Source organism: Callospermophilus lateralis, chromosome 1, assembly GCF_048772815.1.
Source record: "Callospermophilus lateralis isolate mCalLat2 chromosome 1, mCalLat2.hap1, whole genome shotgun sequence".
NCBI lineage: Eukaryota > Metazoa > Chordata > Mammalia > Rodentia > Sciuridae > Callospermophilus > Callospermophilus lateralis.
In genome coordinates this window covers 13,296,219-13,317,280 of record NC_135305.1, presented here as the reverse complement: position 1 = coordinate 13,317,280, position 21,062 = coordinate 13,296,219, and the positions used below count along the sequence as shown (strand labels likewise).

Genomic DNA, 21,062 nt, shown 5'->3' with positions numbered 1-21,062 from the left:
ATCCTTGATAAGAACAGTGGGGAATTGAGAGGTACGGAGAGAAATAAAGGTCTTACGGAAGTCTTCAAACTAGTTCTTATCAAGACCCGTTGTCTAAGGAGCCAACTCAGATGTGGGTGAAGGAGAGGAAGGGACAGACCCAAGCAAGCTCTGGTGCCTCCTCTCTGATCCCTGAAGTCTCCCGAGGCGTCATTATATAACCTGATCACCTCTTCCCTCCCTCTCTGTGACATAGCCTTTCTTTGTGGTCCCCTCCTTCCTTTGTGACTTTAAACCTCACTCCCTACCTTCCCCTGTCATTTCCCTTTTTTTTCCCAAAATCCCTCTGCTGTCTCCACTGACTCACAGAACACTGGGGTATAAAATGCATTGGATAAACCTTTTCTCTTTCTTTTCTCCTCAGTTTGGTGATGAGGAAGTTGCGATTCTCACAGAAGTTAGTGGCAAAGTCGAAACTCAGAACAAGGTCTCAAGATGCCCTGTGGCAAAGTTGAACTCTACTTGGACCCTGTGTGCTTCCAGAAAACAGGGATAGGTAAGAAATTTCCTCACCCTTCTGTGTTCTAGAAGATGAATTACCACCAAGAACCTTCTTCCCACCAGACTTGGATCAGACTTTCCATGCACTTGTCCTTTCCTCATAGCTCCATGATATGGGTGAAGGAGAGGAATTGAGTCACCCCCTGTTGACCTGCTGCAGGTCAATCAGATCTTTCCCCCTTTTCTTGTACCTGCTGACGAAGGCAGACAAGATCCTCCAAGTTCTCCTCTTTCATTTCATGAATGATGAGCTAGTATCAGATAGTCTATTTCCTTGAAACAAGCTACACTCAAGTAACATTTTCTATTAATCCAATGGACAGAGCTTCCCCACTGTTTGCAAAATAACCCAGAATCTAAATCCCACTACTTAAACTTATTTACCCCTCCCTCTGAAGGTGTAGGACAAAATAACCCTGCCAACATGCTCTAGATCTTCAGAACTGGGATGCTTTCCTATGGAATAGTGAATAAAACCAAACTTTATACCCATTCTTTTTCTAGATGTACCACACTCCATTTTGTAAGATAATCTTACCATGATACTTTTCTGTCTCCCAGAGATAAGTACTAAATCATGGGTTGAACCCCAGATTTTACAGAGATTGAACAAATGCAAAACAGGCAGCCCTGGACTGACCTTTGCCATAGTAGATGAAGAACTGATCAGTTATGAGAGACTATAAAAATAGCATTCCTCTATCTGTAAAAAATATATACAAACTTAGTTCTTGTGAAATTTAATTTTTAACTTAAAATATGTCATCTGGATATTCCTAAGTGTTCTACTTTGAGGATTCCATTTCTTTAGTATCCAAATCGTTAAAACGTGATTTATAATAATAAGGTCCCCATTTATTGAGTTTTTACCATGTGTCACATGTCCTGTATGTGTGAACTCACTTATCCTTTATAATGGCCTATAAGTTAAGTGTCATTGATACTCATTTTCTACAAATATGCTGAAGCTCTAAGTTTAAAAATCTTGCTCATAATCACGCAGCTTAAGCCTTCCACTCATGACATTTTAGGAAGCCCAGCACCTCTCTGCTCTTTCCAAAGATTTATCTGATAGGACTGGAACTTATTTCTATCAATTTCTTCAGTTATCTTTATTCTGGTTTGTCCCAATACATGAAAACATCTATCTCAACTTCATTTATCAATTTACCACTAACCTCGTGCTGGAGTGGGTTTCAGACTCACGGAGGATTTGGATATATTAAGGGAAACTCTGACCCTGAAGCACATGGACTCTCCTACCAGAGCTTGGTTCCTGCTACATTGTTGGGACCTGCCTTGGGTCCTTATTTTTTTTTGTTTTCCTCTACCTGTCTTGGCCAGCTACCATTCCTGTTCCCAATAAGCCCCAATATTAAGACAGATACCTTTGTCTGTTTTTAAGCCACCACAGGAGAACTGAGCATTTTTGTTAATATCTTCACTGTGAAACCCATCTCTCTACCTGTTCTCAATCTGGTCCTCTCTCAAGTCCTCGTCGATGAAAATATGAGGGCAACTTCAGTCAATTTTCTCACTTTTAAAATATGTTTTCTTACTTTTCTAAGAGGAAAAAAAACAAATAGGCTAGAGAACAACGATGCGCCGTGTGGAGAAGTAAGAGGGCAACACACTTAAGGGACCTGAGGTCCTGTCATCACCATCCTATTCATGAGTCCCCATATACAACATTTCATTCAGAGTCACTCAATTGTGACCCCAACTAGCACAACTAAATCTCCAAGAGACTTCTTTTTGGATATCAGATGATGTGGTATACCTTCTCCCTACAAAAGGCAAAGTCTAATTCTTTCCCCCTGGAATGTAGACTGGCATCGTTTTTTACACTATTTCGTGTCTCTCTGACTATCTTATTTTGAGGAACATATTCTTGGACGCCAGACACTACACTATAAGGAAGCCTAGAATGTCCCATATGGAAGCCTCCTGGAGAGGCAGGCATAAGTGCTCTGGCCAGCTGACAGGCAGCATCAACTACCAAATGTGAGTGAGGAAGCCTTTGAGGTGCCTCCATGCCCAGCCACCAACTGACTATAAATGAGTGACCCCAAGCAAGAACTGTGGAGTTAAGCCCAGTCAGACCCTCGAGTCAGAAACTACAATAATAATCAATGACGGCTGTTACTTTACTCATCTATCTGAGGTCCTTTATAAAGCAGACATCAATAATCAGAACATGTGGCAAATCACTTCCAACTCTACTCCATTTTTAACGGTGGGGACCCAAGTGGGTTTTCTTAAGGGTGGTGATTCTGCTTGAGTGAGGAGGTTCCCTATAAAAAAAAGTCCCCCTCAATCTAGAGGGTCACAAAAGAAATTTCACTGCCTAAGATATTATGGTATTTAGTCCTAATATCCATTTTTCATCATCTTTGTGTTTTCTCCATTCCACATTAGAGGGGCAATTCTGGGAAGTGGCTATATGATGGCGAGTGGTGGGGGTGGGGGAATCTCAAGGTCATCTGGAGAAGGATTGCCAGGGTGCCTGAAATTAAATAGTAAATGTCCTATAAATAAATGTTGGTTAAGTGAAATAAGTGTTACTTATTTTCAAGACCTTCTGGATGCCATTTTATCTTAATGCCTAAAATAGTGTTGGGCTATCCCTAAATATTTCTCAGAGTTCAATGTGTCTTTACATAGCAATGAGAAACATGGGCTCTGGAGTCCAACTGGGGTTCAGTTCCTATGGACTTACTAGCTGTTTTATCCTGAGAAAAACATTTAATCTTGTTAAGCTTTGATATTCTAATGGGAAGAATATTAGTGTATATTTTCACAAATCAGTGTGAGGATAAATATTATTTTTAATTTCTTAAGCATAGTGTGTAGTACCTAGAACATACTTACTATTTGTTACAAATTGTTACTATTCCATTTTTCACCTCTGCAAAAGTGAGAAATTATTCTTGAGTACTGTAACAAGAAGGCAAACAAACAAACAAAAACCTTCAATATGTTTCTAGTTCTTAGAGTTGTTTGTTTTGGTTTCAGCACCATCCTAAAACTTGTTTCCTCCTGTGAGAATAAATATTATTTTAATATTTATCCTGAGGTCAGGAATTGAGAATCCTTGAGCCTTTGGGGATTTATGGTCTCCCCAGCCCACTGTGCTTCTCTTTTGGGGAAAGTGCATTACTCCCTGCAATTCTGTTTCACTTGGGACATCCTGTGATGTAATCCTGCAATTTCTCATAGTCTCACATCACGTGAGACTATGAGAAATTACAGGAGGATAAGGATGGGACAGGTGAGCCCAGGAAGCCTCCAGAGCTGCTGCGTGCTCTGCTCATGGTCAGTTGGCTTTATCCCTAGAGATTAGTGTCAAGGGGTTTGTTTAGAAAATAGTGATGACTTTGTGAACTAAACATCCTGGAAATTTCATTGACAACCAGTATTATCTGTCATAAAACCTAACACCTGTTTATTGGGGAAAATTCACAAAAAAAGAACTCCAAAATTAAGCAACAATAATAAAACACCAGAATTTCATTTAGAGTTGTCTACTCTTCACATGTCAGACATTCCAAAGCTGTTTTTTGTTTGCTTTGTCCCATTCTATGTGATTTCCCTCCCTCACTAAAAAAAAAAAGTAGTTCTTTATATTAAAATGTTTCTTCTTTATCCTGCTGATGTAGTTTTTATTTCTTGTCTGAATGTTGGATGATACGGTATTTGAAGAAAATATTTTGGAGGCACCCAGAGCTACAGAAAACTAGTTTTCAGTTGAACAAAGGCCCTTGTCTTGGTATCCTGAAGCAACTGTGCTCCTACCAGCCTGCTGGTTCTCCTTACCCTGGACATGGCAGCTTCTTATAGAAAACCTCACCTTTCATCCCATGTCGGTCTTGCGGCTCATCTACACATTATTCTATCTCATTCTCCAAACCAGATTCAACTTTGAAACAAAGTAGAAAAATTATTCTGGGAAATTGAAGAAGAGAATTCATGTTGTATATCATACAGCTGGATGTTTATAAAGAATCCATCTTTATGATTTTTTAAAAATTTTTTAATGTTGATGGCCCTTTATTTTATTCATAATGCTGCAGTCTGGCTGGGGACAATTCACGAGCCACTTGTCAAGCAGAACCGAACTTTATTTTTAGAACACACAGGCCGCACCACAAGAGCTCTTCAGGAATTCCCTCAGAGCCCAACTGCCACCACCAGCTTCGGGGGAGCCTCTCAATCCCCCACTCCTCTTGCTTTTGAGGCCGATTGGCTGGGTCACATGGGCAGAGCCAAAAGAGTCCCCCAATAAGCAGCTCTGTGGTCTGAAAGGGTGGGGAAACAGCCCAATGAGCATCACCACAGAGGAGCCAATCAGCTGGCAGCTGGAAGTTTGCTGGGGCCCCTTCGGCTGTGGCTCTGAACATCTCCCCCTCTCTGTTTAAACAACAAGCATGTGGCTTAGGGACCGTGCCTGCCTTAGGTTGTCCAATAGTACATATGGTCCTTACCCGTTATCAGATGAGCTGACCTCAAGGCGTCAGCCTCCTGACTTAGGTTGATACCATTGCAATTGGTATTTATACGTGATGCTGAGAATTGAACCCAGTGCCTCACACGTGTGAGGCAAGTGCTCTACCACTGAGCCACAACCCCAGCCCCTGTCTTTATGATTTTTTAAAAAGTGTCTTCCTTAGTCTTATCCTTTCTAACCTCTTTTTCTCCTTTATATATCTACTTTCCTCTTTTTAAAGAATCACTGTTCTCACCAATTAGATCTCACCTTCAGATTGCACAGCTTATACAGTAAAACACATACAATTAGCTCTCACTTGGGAGAGTGAAACTCTTCTATGCCAGTAGCTTATGAAAGTGTAGATTCAACAAAAATGTTGATGATTATGATTGGAGTAAGGAGGTCAAATTACTCAGCTAATAACAAAAAAATTAAATCTTGAAATGAGGATTTTAAAAAATATATATGTAAAGCAATTATAAAAATAAAGGAAATTGATTAAACTACACTACATCCAATTTATTTTTCCTAGATATGGCACTATTTGGCACCTCTCCTTTCTAAAGATGAACAATCTTAACAGGGAAACAAGAACAATAAATCAAAAAGATCTTTAGGAGATTAAGGAGAGGGTTATTGATTTTATTATTTTTATTTTTGGTGGTCCTGGGGATAAAGCCCAGAGATGCTCCACCACTGAGCTATATTCCTGTGCTTTTTATTTTTCATTTTGATACAGGATCTCACTACGCTGCCAGGGCTGGCCAGGATCAGGATCCTCCTGCCCCCATCAGCTTTCTGAATAGCTGGGATTATGGGGGAGGGCCACAGGCCCCACAAGGGTTATGATATTAAAACTGCAGTTTTTAAGTTCAAAAGTTTGATCCTTAAGAGATGAAACGTGTAAGGAGGACGTTGAAAATCCTGGTGACTACACAGCTGATGGGGTCCTGTTGGAGCAATTGTCTTCCATCATGAGTGAGCTTTTCCTCCCGGGGGAGAAATGGCCAAGCACAGCGCAAGTGCAGAACCTGGATGAGCAGTTCCTCAGAAGTCAGCTCAGCCTGTCCACAAGGAAGTAAAGTCAGATGATAAGGGCACACACCAGCATGGCACATCCTGTGATTCCTAGAGTGCATGATCTTTTGTTTTATAACCTTTTATTTCTTCCTATAGATACAGAGCATGAATGTTATGAGAAATAATTACAACCCCATACTATTGGTATTCAAACTCTAATACAATCAGCTCTGTAAGTTGGTTATTTTCATGTGTGGAAATACACACACACACACACACACATGTATTTATAACCATGGACTACTGGAATAGTGTTAGAGATAGTGTTAGAGGGCATACATAACCAACAGATTAGTTTTCTTGAAGGCATCTGTTGTGCCTCAGGTGAGAATACTACATCAGTTAGTGGAGAAAAAAATGAGTTGCTTATTCTGTAGAAGCTTAGAACTCATAAAAAAATGGAGAAACAAAGGGACCATTGAAAACTGGGATTATTTCAAGAGATTTGATAACCCCATAGCCTTAGATAGGATAGATATTGAATGTGAATGAACGGTGCTATTAAGAACTAATAAGTATCTCTAAGACTAAAGAATTTTAAATTCTTTTACTTTCAACAGATTTCAATATTCTTTATTGAATTTAAAACAAGAAACTAAAATAATAAGAAAATAGTATTTACATTTAAAAACACATTTTAAATACAAGTTACTTCTCAAAAGTTAACAATGGTTGCATTAAAATGATAAATTCAGTAAGATCTCAGGGAAAAGAGGCTTATATTTGTCTAATTAAAATAAATTTTCTTGGTTCAACTGATTGTTAGAACATGTTGAGGATTATTGCTTGGTAATGAGAGAACTAACAACTAGATTTTAAAAAATACCCAGTTGAAGCAAAGTTACTTTGTCCAATGGAGATATATTCACATGTGTGTGTGTGTGTGTATAATTCATTCATATATATATATATATATATATATATATATATATATATGAAATTTTTACATAAGTAAATAAGCTTTGAAGTACTAGTAGGTCACTAATTTACATAGCTATAAAATGTTGTAATCATGAAGTTGAGATTTGATTTATACTCTCCAAATTTCCAGAAGCAAGAGATAAAAGAATTCTTCTCTTAAAATAATTAGATACAGCAATAAAAAAGCCTAGTCCACAGCCAGTTTCCCCCAGTCTCAGCTTTTGATCTCTTCACATTTCCTCATTATGTGCTGCAAAGATGCCATGCCTCTCTGGATATTACTGAATCATGAATTAGCCATTTATTTGCAATCAGTATGTTTCAGTAATCTCCTCTACACCACTGAATGGCTCGTTAGGTTAAATTGCAGTACATTTTGATGGGTCTTTGGTGTTTTTCTTTGATTTTGCTTTTGAAGAAGGCCTGTACTTTCCAGTCACGTGTCCCCTTATCCAGTGTCTTCCTCACAGCACCTGCCGGGGTCACCCTCACATTCTACTGACTTCCTGTCTGCTTACCCATCAGCCTGTATCCACCAGGAAGACAGTGGATGTGTCTGCACTGTACACATTTATACATACAGTGTATAAATCAAAGCCAGTAATTTATAGGCACTTAGGAAGTATTTGAAGAGTACATGCTTGATTAATGAACAGAATACCTATACATTTTCACATGGAAACAAAAGGCATATTTATTTAGTCAACATGCTATTAAACTTTATTTGAGTTGTTTCTGACTTTTCATAAACATATCTGATTATTCTGGTGAAGATTGTTCTCGCCATTTAAATATTCCCGTATTTTTTGGCAGCAATCCTATCTTAATTCAGTTAAACAGTCATAAACATTTGACCATCAAGTACTTGGATTCAATGAAGCAAGGATCAACAATATACTAAAAAGAAGGGTCTCTCTTCTGATGTGCACTGATGAGCTCAGGTTTCTTCCTGTACTACCTCTCTTGAGATGTCTATTATAGACCACTTGTTTGTGTCGTCCTGAATTCCTATGTTGATTTTAGCCTCCAAATAGTTAGCACTGGAGGGTGGAACTCTTGGGAAGTAATGAAGTTTAGATAAGTTTCAGGGGATGAAGCCAGGAAGGGTTCATGGATTTGACAGGAGGCTGAGGATATGGTTAGGTTTGGATGCGAGGTGTCCCTCAAAAGCTCATGTGTGAGATTCCGTAAGCAGATTCTGAGGAGAAATAATTGGGTTGTGAGGGTCTCAACCCAATCAGTAAATTAATCTCCTAACAGGAATTAACTGAGTGGTAACTGAGGCGGTGGGGTGTGCTGGAGGAGGTGGGAATTGGTGATGTGGCTTTAGGGTATATTTTTGTATCTGCCAAGTGGAGACCTGTCTCTCTGCTTCCTGGTCATCATGTGAGCAGCTTCCCTCTGCCACACTTTTCCACTATGATGTAGGTTCACCTCGAGCCCCAAGGAGTGGAGCCAGCCTTCTATAAACCAAGATCTCTGAAGCCATGAGCCCTGAAATAAACCTTTCCTCCTCTACAGTTGTTCTGTTCTGGTCCTTAGTAAAAAAACTGCCTAAAACAGTACGTCAGCAAACTAGGAAGCTGGCTCCCCCGAGACATGCCTTGGGCGTTCCTCACCAGCCCTCAGAACTGTGAGAAACAGCATGTGGTGTGTAAGGCACCCGACTCTGGTATTGTTACAGCATACTGAGCTGTAACACAGTGTTCTCTTCACCTGTCTCTGAGGCTGCAGTTTCCCCTTCAGTCCTGCTCCATGTACTCCAATGTGCTTGTGCTCAGGGCTTAGTGAGTCCTTCCAATACATCTGCATGGGAATCCTGTGTGGAAGCTTCCACTGTGAACCTTCTCTGGGTGATCCATGGGAAGAGGAAGATCTCGGGAAGAGCTGGAGAAGGAACCAAGGCAGAGTGTGTGGGTACACTCTCAGGGAGGGCTGAGGGGGACAGATCATACCTCTAGATGACCTTTAAGACCTAGCATACATCTATTTTCTACGAATTTATCCAAATTTGTACTTCCTATGGCCTCTGGTTGAAATTAGTACCTAATCTGGGGCTGGACTTGAAGAGACATGGGTGGTGGGAGGGGGCTGAGATAGTCTTCAGAGGCCATGCCTGCTATAGCAATGATCTTCCAGCCAGAAAACAAGATCTTGGAGAATGGGAACATATATGTAGGTGGATCCTTGGAAGATGTGAAATAAAAAAAAAAAACTGTAATTAAAAAAATCTGCAGCTAGATATGTCCTTTATCCTGAGGTTTAGATGGTTTGAAGAATAAAATGCAGAACACCTGTCACAGAATCAGTGATGCACTGTGAATAGGGACCATTTGGGTTTCATTGAAACTTTACTCTGAAGTATTTTGATGACTTTGGCAATTGATTTTAACTCTTGGTACTAGAGTTAAAATGTTGTCATCTATGAACTCTTGATCTATCAAGACCAATGCATGACCAAATGCATACTATAGTTCAATTTCCAAACAAAATACATGTAATATGTTAATAATAAAACTGGTAATTATTTTGAAAAAAATAAAGTGTTAAGCAATGATCTTTACTTGTGTATCTGCAATGCTACCCACAGAGTCTGCTGCATAGTAGGTGTTTGATAAGTTAAAATGTATTAGGTTTGATGAAGGACTAAAAAAACTTCAAATTGTGTCCTATCCATAAAAAAGCAAGTGGTCTATTAACCTTCTTACTTGGTAGCAACTGTCAGGAGAAAGCTCATCAGAACCAAAGCAAGGACCATTCTTGGGCAGATGTAGTATGCAGCAAAATGGCTTTATTGAGATATTGATTTCAGGCATAGAAGAAGGGAGAAGTTCATTAGCAGCATTGGATCATGAAGACATAAAGGTGTTTAGTTGGCGGCGATGGTCTCCTGAATCCAGTCCAAGTATTTGCAGACCTTGGTGTAGACTCCAGGTTTGCCCTTCAGAGCACAGCCAGTGCCCCAGGAGACAATGCCCTGGAGCTCTCCATTGCAGGCCACAGGGCCACCAGAGTCACACTGAAGAAGAAGGAAAAGAAAATCAGAGCTCATGTCCATGTCCAGGGGGCAGAATGGGCTGCACAGGCTTCTGTCCTTATCCTTGGGCCATTATTACAGACTGCCGATCCTCCATGGAACACCTTCTCTACCCCTGGAAATCCAACCCTCAATCTCATTATACCTATTATTCCTCTTTTTCTGTAGCCCCTCCTATTTCTGTAATAGCTCCACAGCTCAAGCAAAGCTGAGGACTGAAGAGATTGAATGCCATCCCACCAGCCCTGCTCCTCTTAACAGCTATCCCATTCCACCAGATACCACTCAGAAGGGTGCCTGGATATCAGGGCTTATGCATCATCTTCTTTTCATCTATTTTTCCTTACTATTCATCATCAATATCACAGAAAGAAAACTTGTAGTTGTCTTAATGATATTGCTCACTTCTCACAATCATTCCTGGGGTCAGTTTTACAGTATTCTATATTTCAGAAAAGGAAAAAAAAATATGACGGAGAAGGAGAGTGAGACAGAGCTGGACAGAGGCAGAGTAGCAGACACTCACCTGGCAGGAGTCCTTTCCTCCCTCCAGGAAGCCCAGACAGAACATGTTGCTAGTGATCATGCCTGGGTAGGCCTTATGGCAAGCAGTGTCAGAGAGCACTGGAGCATCCAGGCACTGCAGAAGATCAGGATATTTGACTGTTGAGTGAAACAGTGCAAATGGAAAATTACTCACAATGTGGATGAAAAAAATTTTTTTTTTTCCCCACCGCACATCCTGTCTTTCAGGATGTTCCCACTGTTATCCCAGTTGCCAATGACTTCTAATTAGGGAGAATTTTTTAGTTATAATCAACAAGTTCTTCCTGCTCTAACCATAAACTTGGTGGGCAAGATCTCAAGTCCAGAGACTGTTTTGTAACAGTCTTGTAACTAGGCCTGTATACAGGCCTAGTTCTCTGTATATCACTACACACACTTAATTAAATACAGTTACCTCTTATAACAAGTTCCTGTCTGTTGTGTGTTCTGCATGCCCTCAGGAAATAAATCTTTACCACTTAAATAGTGTACTCTAAGACTGCTTATTTCCAATAATAACTTCTGTTAAAATTTGGATTAAATAATCCTACATGTGTATTTGCCTCTGGTGTTCTGAGACTTTGTACCTGTGTTCATGGTGACATTTACCTCCAGAGCTCAGTGTGTTGCCCCAGCCAGACACAAGACACTCAGTCTCCACAGTTGGACAGGATCTTGGCAGAGAGATAGTGGATACACGAGAGCTGATGGTAGCAGGTGATTTCAGTTTCAGAAGCATGATGTCATTATCCGCAGTATCTATTGAAAAGTTGGGGTGTGGGATGATCTTGGCGGCATCAATGAATTGCTCATCACCCTCGATGACATTGATGTTGTGTTCTCCCAGACGCACCTGAATTTTCCTGGTGTTAAGAATTAAAAGTTTCCTAAGTATGAACAATAACTTCTCCTTCTTCTGATCCCCTAATCATGAGCCCAAACCCAAGTACCATTCTCTTCAAACTCTCAGTCACATGGGCAATCTTTTACTCAAGGTATTATTGTGCGCTACCAAATGTGGAGCAGGTCAGAGAATTTCTTAGGTAAGTTTCACTGCTAATAACTAATCACAATCCATCATCTTGTTAAAACAGTAAGGTATAGTAATAGAAACCAAATGACCCAATAACATATTTGGAGATGAAAAGGAGATTGGTGGAGATTAACCAACACCTGCCACTTCTCCACCAGTTAGTGTCACTGAGTATCGTAGGGCGATGAGACAAGAGTGAGAATTATAACAGAATACTTAGAGAATGGAAAGAATTATGCAATTTTAATGTTTCTCTTGGCATACATGCATTTTATTGTCTCCACACACCATTTCTTTTGTTAAGTGATGATGGGTAGGACTGTATTGACTCATATTCTTAAGCTAATTCCGGGGATAATTCATCTGCCACTGTTTCCCCTCATCAAAGACAATAAGGGCATTGCAGCATGAAACTGTCTCTCACAAGTATTGCATCACACAATACTTGAGGGTATAATTGGGGTCAATGTCAATGAGGGTGATTAGCTATTCATTGATGCAGCCAAGATCATCCCACACCCCAACTATTTGAAATATAACGTGGATAATGACATGATGCTTCTGAAACTGAACCTGGATCTGAAAGCTTTGCCCCCCCAAACATCACACTGTGGTTTGCCCCATTGTGCTCTGGTGGTCCCATAGAATGAATTGATCTTAGAGAACAGCATTTGAGCATTGGTCACTTACGGCCTGTAGCAGTGAGCTGCCGACAGTACCCACTGGTCACTGATGAGGGAGCCACCACAATTGTGGAAGCCAATGTTGAGGGACACCTGGTAGGGCAGGGAATTCTTCTCACAGGTATAGCCCCCTACAATCTTGTCATCATCGCCATCAATGGGAAGTGCAACTGACAGGAAAAAGTTGAGAACTTTGTTAAACAGATCCATCTTGCAATTTCTACGCCACCATGAAGTTTTTGCAGATTAACCAGAAAAGAGATGGCAATTTTTTTATTGTCACAATGAAACAGAATAAGGAAATTTAAGGTATGTATTTTTAAAAATATTTCCTATCTTTACCACTTAATGCTTGTAATATTACTATTAATTAGCATCTAGTGTTTAAATTTATGCTTTAAATTTGACATTTCATGTTCTTATGTGTTGCTTTCTCACACACACACACACACACACACACACACACACACACTTTTTACACAGTACATGCCTGACTACCATAAGGAATGCTTTTTACTCAAAACCCTGCAACCCAGACATAGAAATAGGTAGAAATCTCTCTAGGAATTTTGTTGGTATATGTCTGTGCTGGTGGATGGGGTATTGGTATTGGATAGCTTTCTCCATAAAGTAACAGAAAGAAACTTTTAGAAGCCACCTGAGAATATTATGGTCTGGAAGGAAATAAAGAGTTGTGTACTTTTATTCTTTCAATTTATCTCCTTGGTTCAAGTCTAAATTTCCATTAAATCATCTGACAGAACATTATGTTTCCCCGCCCCCACACTGCCCTTAACTCATTTATCTTTGTAATATTTGCTAATGTCTCTGGCATATTCTAGTGTGGCCCATTGATTTGTCAAGATTTCTTACCATTCAAAATGTCTGTGATTCTATTATATGAGCTCCATTTTTCCAATATTTTAAAATGAGGTTAGGAGAGAAGTTTCCAAACATGAAACTACATGTATCAAATTTAAATCAACCCAATTTAGGAAAAAATAGTATTACTTTTTAGTAGTATAAAAATTACTGGTATCAAAACAGAAACAGTCATTTTTTAATTTTTTTTTTCATGATTTAAGGACATGTGGAGATATCATTAGGAAAGTTGTAACAAAAAATACCTAAAGCTTTTATTCTTGAAAAAAATAAATACCTTAGATCTCGGGTAACAACTAGCTCTTTAGTATCCAGGAGACCCAACCTTTGACATTCACAACCTTTTCAAGAGGCAAAAATTAGTTTCAGTTGTTAATTCCAAATTCTTAGGTCAAGATGTGTATTCCTTTCACGTAGACTCTTCTTTCCCTATCTCTCATTCTTCATAGAATTTGCCAGGATTTCCTTTTCTATGCTGTTTATTTGAACCTGTCCTGATGACCATAACCTTTGTAGGGAAAATAAAATGTCAATATCCCTAAACCTGTATGCCTGACCCTGCTGTTTAGATATTTCACCCTTCCTGAGTACAGACCTGCATCCAGCATTCATGGATGCTTTCCTGAGCACAAAGCAATCTATCACAGAGAGGATCGACACCTGCTGATTGTTCATTAAAAAGACTCACCAGCAGCTCCCAGGAGAGCAAGGAGAATGAAGGTCTTCATGGCTGCTCACTGAGTCTGGACTGGGAATGGGATGGAGGCTTCCCATCCATAGGTATTTATACCTACAGTTTGTCATTGACACCCATGGCCACAGGAGCCAGGAAAGTGATTTCACTGGAAACTTACATATCTAAATTTAGAGTCACTTCTCTGATACAGAAGGTGACTCAGCATCAAATTTAAACATCTACATTTTTCCATTTTTCTTGAAGGTTGTGAGAATGGAAATCAAAGACGCACCTGGTGGGAAGTATTCCCCACAATAGGAAAATAAGTTGGATTTAGGTCATAGGTCACAGGTCACAAAGCTCCAGGTTTCTTCATTCCTAGACAAAAACCTAAGGTCCTTTGTTTTCTCAAGTGTGAATGTTTGTCCTAAAGTATATCTGGAACTTGCACCCTTGATGTTAATTGACATTGGCTCTTGCACAAGTCTATATTTCATGTCATGGTAGTTCTGATCTTGCATATCCATGTTAACTTTTCATTTAAGAAGAAACAACTTGTTCTCCTAAGAAATGATAAAATTGTTCTTATTTTAAATTATAATAGAAAGAGTAAAGTAAAAACAAAAATAATAACTTGTGTTTAGATTACCTAAATTTTTCTCTAAGGTGGGTATATAGTAGTCCCCTTTATTTGTGGTTTCATGTTTTGTGGTTTCAGACACCCAGATCAACCAGGACCCAAAAATATTAAGTGGAAAATTCTAGAAACAAATAGCTCACAAGTTTTAAATAACTTTAATTATAGTATATTGTTCCATTTGTTGTATTTTATTATTAGGCATTGTTTATAAGCTCTTGCTTTGCCTAATTTGTAATCTGAACACTTCATAGGTATGTATGCACAGCAAAATCATCCTACCTAGGAGTTGGTAGTAGGTGTGTGATTTCGGATATCCACTGGGGACTCGAAATGTGTCCCTCAAGATAATGGAAGAACTGCTCAATTCTTGATACTTTCTCTATATTAATGTAGTAATCCTCATAAGAACTATGCAAGCTAAGCTACCTTTTATCTTTCCTACTTTGCTGGTGGGAAAACTAAGGACACAAAGGTATAGGGGACTTGGTAAAAAGCACACAGGAAGCATCTGGCAGCACTGGAATTCTCAGGTGTCAGTTCTGCGCCAGGGTATGCATGCCTTGACTCACTCAGTCCTCACAGGCAGCATGATGAATGGGACCCTGCCAGAAGCTTAGACAAGTCAACGTTGTTTCCAGAGTCCCATAGCTGTTGACTGGTTGATGAGAGCCTTCCGACTCAAACTCCTTTCAAGGTCCATATCCTCAACTGGGACCTCTTAAACATAATAAATAGGGGAGACAGTTTGAACTCTATCAAACTCAAGACTAAATTCCAGGAGTATGCAGAATTTTGAAAATTACAAGAAATGGGTTCTTGGAACAAGAATGACTAGAACTGATGGCGGAAGGACACAAGTACCAAGAGTTACTGATTCTCAAGGCAAAATAGCCTCTAGTTGTAGAAAGTACTTGGATTGTACACCTATAGCATAAGTCTCAAGTTGCCTACCAGGACATTTTTCCATTTGAGCAAATTATCACTCTTGAAGTTGCTTCTCATCTTTTTGTTTGGTTTGGTTTATTTTTGTTTGAAATTTTGCTACTATAAAAACAACATAGTCAAAAGCAGTTTCCCAGCCCTGACACTGTTCACATTTTGGGCCAGATATTATCTGTATTCAAACTATAGCATCCTTAAAAATAAGCTTTGAGAAGTGACTAAGATTCCATGTGAAGTCACATATATATATTTACATATATGGTCATATATGATTACATATGTATCTATAATTGTATGTACATATTAGTCCCTCTGGATTGTTGGGATAATGTTAAAGGGATTATGTAAACATAGTTAGTCTTGTGGAAAGAATTTGTGCCTCAAGGTTAGAAGACTACATCAGTTAATGGGAAAGAGTGTGAATTATCTTATTTTTAGGATTTGGGAAGTCGTAAAAAATATATTGAGAAACAAAGGGATCATTGAGTACAGTGATTCCCTATTAGTATATGGAAATCTCATTCACAGAATAGAAACTAAAGGTGAATAGACAGAGCTATTCACAACAAATCAATATCTCTAAAACCAGACTTATTTATATGTATCCCTTTAACAGATTGACATTGCAAAATGAATTTTGAAGTAAAACTGAAATTAAACTGACAGTAAATATTTGTACATAAAAAAATTTAAAATCTTACTTGCCGGAAAAGATGAGAATGGTTTTAAAATAATGAATTGAATAAGTTTTTAGGAAAAAAGGTCATGTATTTGTTTTAATAAAGCAAATTTTCTTAGATGAACTAATCTTAAATATTATTGAGGTTTATGATTCAAGGGGAAAATAACAATTAGATTATAAAGTATACCTAGTTGAAATAAAGTAACATCTTCCCAATCTGCATATTCTAGAAGAAAATAAATATATGTTCATATTTATATACAATATGTATATTGACATAAATAGCTAAGCTTTTAAGTAGAGATATTACTCCATTTAAAGTAGCTATAATTTGTTATAACTGTAAAGTTGAGAGTTAAGAATTATCTTCTCCAAGATAAAATATATATCCATTACTAGAATCAGACACAGCAAATAAAAATCTTTGTTCCTATGCAGTTGCCCCTAATCTCAGTTTGCTACCTCTCTGCATTTTTCTATGCACTAAATAGACACTATGCCTCTCTGGATCTCACTGAATCATGAATTAGGGTTTTATATGTAAGTGGTTTCCATGGACTATTCCATGTGGCTCTTTATTTTAAAGTGCAGGGTTTTTTTTTAATACTTTTTAAATATACTTTATTTCATTAGGCTTTAGCAGAAGTAGGCTTTCCAATCATGCATCCCTTTTCCAGTGTCCTTCTGCTCACGTATGTGTTCTGAGTAGCCTCACATTCTGTTGGCATCTTGTCTGCTTACTTATCAACATGAATCTTCCAGGAGGACAGGTTGGCACTCTATGTATCGCTATTATATCCTTAGTGCATACAAAAGAGCCAAGAATCTCACAGGTCCCCAATAAGTATTTAATGGGCACATGACTGATTAATGAATATAATACTTATATTTTCTCCACTGAAGCATACACCATATTTATCCAGTCCTCTAGTTTATTGGAGTTTCTGATTCTCCAGGGTTAGGTAGATAATGCATCAGTAAATATGTGATTACTCCAGGGCATATTGTACTTAGTTTTTTTTTTTTTTTAACCTGACTTTCTCTCTGTGACTCTCTTAACTCAATCTGATTAACCAAAGAATAGGCCCACCAAATCTGAGCTTTGTAAACACTGGGATTCAGGATCCACAGATTAGATTTTTAAAGAATATTGCCTCTGTACTTAACATGTACAAATATATTCTTCTTGTCATTATTCCCTAACAAGATAGAAATACAACTGTTTACATTTCCATTGTGCTAGTGTTATGGTTTGGATATGAGGTGACCCCTCAAAGTCCATGTGTGAGACATACAAGAATGTTCAGAGGTGAATTATGAGAGTTGTATTCTCATCAGTGGATTAATCCAATTGAATGGATTCATTGGGTGGTGACTGTAGGTAGAGTATGATTGCAGAGTAGGTCACTGGGGTGTGCCTTCGGGGTTCATATTTGTTCTGGTGCCTCGCTCTCTCTGCTTCCTTGCTGTTATGAAGTGAGTAACACTCTTCCACCACCGTCTTCCACCATGAATGTTCTGCCTCACCTCAGGCATAGAGCTGTGGAGTTGGCAGAGACCAAGAACTGAAGTTCTGAAACTGTGAGCCAAAATAAACTTTTCCTCTCTACATTGATCTTGTCAGGTCTTTTGGTCACAAAGATGAAAGAAAGACTGACTAACACAATTAGGTGCCACAAATAAGCTAGAGATGATATCAAGATATGCACAGGTTATACACAAAACTACCTTATTTTATACAAAGGAATTGAGTATCTGCAGATTTTGCTGAATGTGGGAATCCCAGAACCAATTCCTCACAGTTGCCAAGGGATGACCGAACCAAGAAAGTTATGTTTGTTGCAGAATGAAAAGTCTACCCCTTGCTCTGAGGCTCTGTCATGTAACTTAATTATAGTTTTATTGTTCTATTTGATCCATGGTTCAGTTAATGAGTCACTGTAAAATGTCCTCAGTGGATTACAGGAGGGAAGATTTCAAATAAATTTTCTGCGAACAACTTTATCCTTCTCCCTAGATGTACAGATAAGATAAGGGAGATTGTACATCTGAGAGGCATTTTGTGATGAGAAGTTTTTATCCTTAGGCTAAAAAGCTGACATCAATGAAAGCACAGGGCAGAGATGGAAATAAGGTAATGGCATTTTTTTTTTTTTTTTAAGTTGCTGAATTCAGCCACCCATGAAGCGCTCCTGCTCCTGGGCTTCCTTTGTGCATTTCTTAAGTTTTGAAGGGGATAATACTGGAACTGCATGCTTCCTGTGTGGTAAGATCACATTATAAATTCTGTACTATGTGTGTATTTTAATAGAAAGAATTGCTAAGACATAAGTCCAATGAGAAAGAGCATAAGAATCCACATTTTGGTAGAAATTCACAAATTGTGTAGAGTTAGTTTTTAAACAAAGCAAGAGACTGAAAGTGACAAGCAGAGGTATGGAAATGTGCTGCTGAATGACCTCAAGAACAAATGATTTGTCTGGCCTTGCCTCACCTTTCTTGGGCCTGCCCTGAGTCCCCCTCATTAATGCACCTCACCTGTCTTGTGAGGAGTTTGAATCTCCGTTACCTGAGGTGTAAGGTAATAGTGGTTTGGTGGTGGTGATGGGAAGCACAGGGGAATCTTAAACTCATTGGTTTCTAGAGAGAATCCTGAGATATTTAGTGAAGGTCCATCTAAAGCTGCTTATTTAAAGAGAAGTTTTATGCCTAAGTGTCTTCAACAAATGAATGGATAAAGAAAATGTGGTATATATACATAATGGGATATTAGTCGGCTATAAAGAAAAATGAAATCATGGCATTTGCCAGTAAATGGATGGATCTGGAGACTATCTATGCAAAGTGAAATAAACCAATCCCCCCAAAAAACAAAGGCCAAATTTCTCAATTTCTCTCTGGTTTGCATATGCTAACTCACAATAAGGGCGGTGGAAGGAAGAATAGAAATTCACTGTATTAGACAAAGGGGAGTGAAGGGAAGGGAGGGGGAACAGGAGTGGGAAAGATAGTAGAATGTATTGCACATAACTTCCTTATGTTCATGTATGAATACAAGACCAATATAATTCCACATCATGTACAACCAGAATAATGGGATGTCTACTCTGTGTATGTGTAATATGTCAAAATATATTCTACTGTCGGTATAACTAAAAACCACAAATTAAAAAGAGAGGTTTTATATATTGCCAGTTTATACATACAAAACCATATAGATGATTAATCAAAAATAAAGGAAATAAAACAGAAAATGTTAATTATGACCAAATACTTAAAGAGTCTTGAACACAGGCTAAGGCATTTCATGTCATTCTAGTGGTTGTCATAAGGTAATATTGAGAACTCAGGGACTAGCCCCTCAGTTATGTCTTAGGTTGGAACGCAGATCGTGAGCACAGGTTTCTTCCTGTAGTCCCCTCTCCTGAGATGCCTAGTGCAGACTGCCTGTTTGTGACTCCATGAAGTCTACATGTTGAAGCCTTCACCTCTGATGAGATGGCACTAGAGGGTGGAGCTGTTAGAAGATAATTAGGATCTGATTAGTCCAGAGGATGGAACCACCAGGAGGTGATTTATGGATTTGACAGGAGGCTGAAGGTACATCAGCAAACCAGGAGGCCAGCCCTCCCCAGACATTAGCCTGTTCGTGCCTTGGCTGTTACCAGCGTCCAGAATGGTAAGGAATAGTGCAGTGTGTAAAGCACACAGGCTATGGTATTTTTGTTCAGCAGGGAAATTTTGTTCTGAGCTGAGACACTGCTTTTTCACCTCTCTCTAAATCTGCGTTTTCTCCATTCAGTCCTGCTCTGTGCACTCCCATGTGCCTATGCTCAGAGCCCATTATGTATTTTCAATTGTCCCAGAACAGATCTGCATGAGATTCCTCTGCAGAGACTTCCATTGGAAACTTTCTCTGGATGAGATGTGGGGGATAGCTGGTGGGGAACTAAGGCAGTGTGGGTAGGGTGTGCTCTCAGGGAGAGAGGAAAAGGAGGGATCACACTTTTAGTCCTAAGACCTTTATCTCAGGGGAATACATGTATTTTCTGAAAACTTCTCTGCATTTGTACTTTCTTTGTCTAGAGTTGAAATTAATACCTAAACTGGGTTGAGACTTGAGGGATAGGTGGTAGGAGTGGGGCTCAGATACTCTTTAGAGGCCGTGTTTGATATAGCAATAAACATCCAGTTGGAATAAAACATCTTGGGGAATGGGAACATTTATGTAGGTGAATACTTGGAAAATATAGAAAAATGAGGATATTTTTAGTATTTTGCATGTAAAGCTTTCCTAGGTAGGCTTACAAATCTTCATTTGCAATGTAGAAGAAACAATGAGAAAACTTGTGTCACTGCATCAGCAAGGCATGGACACAGTGGGGCTTCACGGTGGCATTACTGTGAGCTGTTTAGATGACTTAGGGCAATAGATAATAATTTTGTGCACATTAGTGTCATTTTCTCTTTCTGAGTTTGAAAATGATTAAACAAAAAAATAAGGCAAGAACAAATGTATATCCTTAAATATTAAACCAACATTTTCTGAAATATTGATAAATATTCTTCTAGTTATTAACTAAAAGTTTGACGGTAACAGTGAATTTATTTATATTTATATCCAGAGTATCTCATATAGATTCTTCAATAGAGTAGGTGCCCAGTATATTTAGTTTCATTAAATTGATGAATGACTAAATAAACTTTCCATATCTCTCCATGAAGGAAGCTCCAGTGTCTATTCACCTTTTTACTTTGAGGCAAGTGTAAGAAAAGATTCATTAATACCAAGAAGGATCATTCATAGACAGTTAAGATGCAGAATAATATGTTTTATTTAGTTACTGGTTCCAGTCACTTAAAAAACTTGAAATTTAGAATGGCAGGTGGATCATGAAGAGAGAAAGGTGT

At 38.7% G+C, this 21,062-nt stretch overlaps 1 protein-coding gene across 1 annotated transcript; it reads right to left on the bottom strand.

Moving 5' to 3' along the window:
• Positions 1 to 9,899: 9,899 nt before the first annotated feature.
• Positions 9,900 to 13,939, bottom strand: LOC143402484 (cationic trypsin-3-like). Its single transcript, XM_076859990.2, has 5 exons — positions 13,900 to 13,939; positions 12,337 to 12,499; positions 11,223 to 11,476; positions 10,594 to 10,730; positions 9,900 to 10,049 (listed from the first exon to the last, which is right to left on the bottom strand). The coding sequence occupies exons 1-5, from the start codon at positions 13,937 to 13,939 to the stop codon at positions 9,900 to 9,902; spliced, it is 744 nt and encodes a 247-aa protein (XP_076716105.1).
• Positions 13,940 to 21,062: the final 7,123 nt, after the last annotated feature.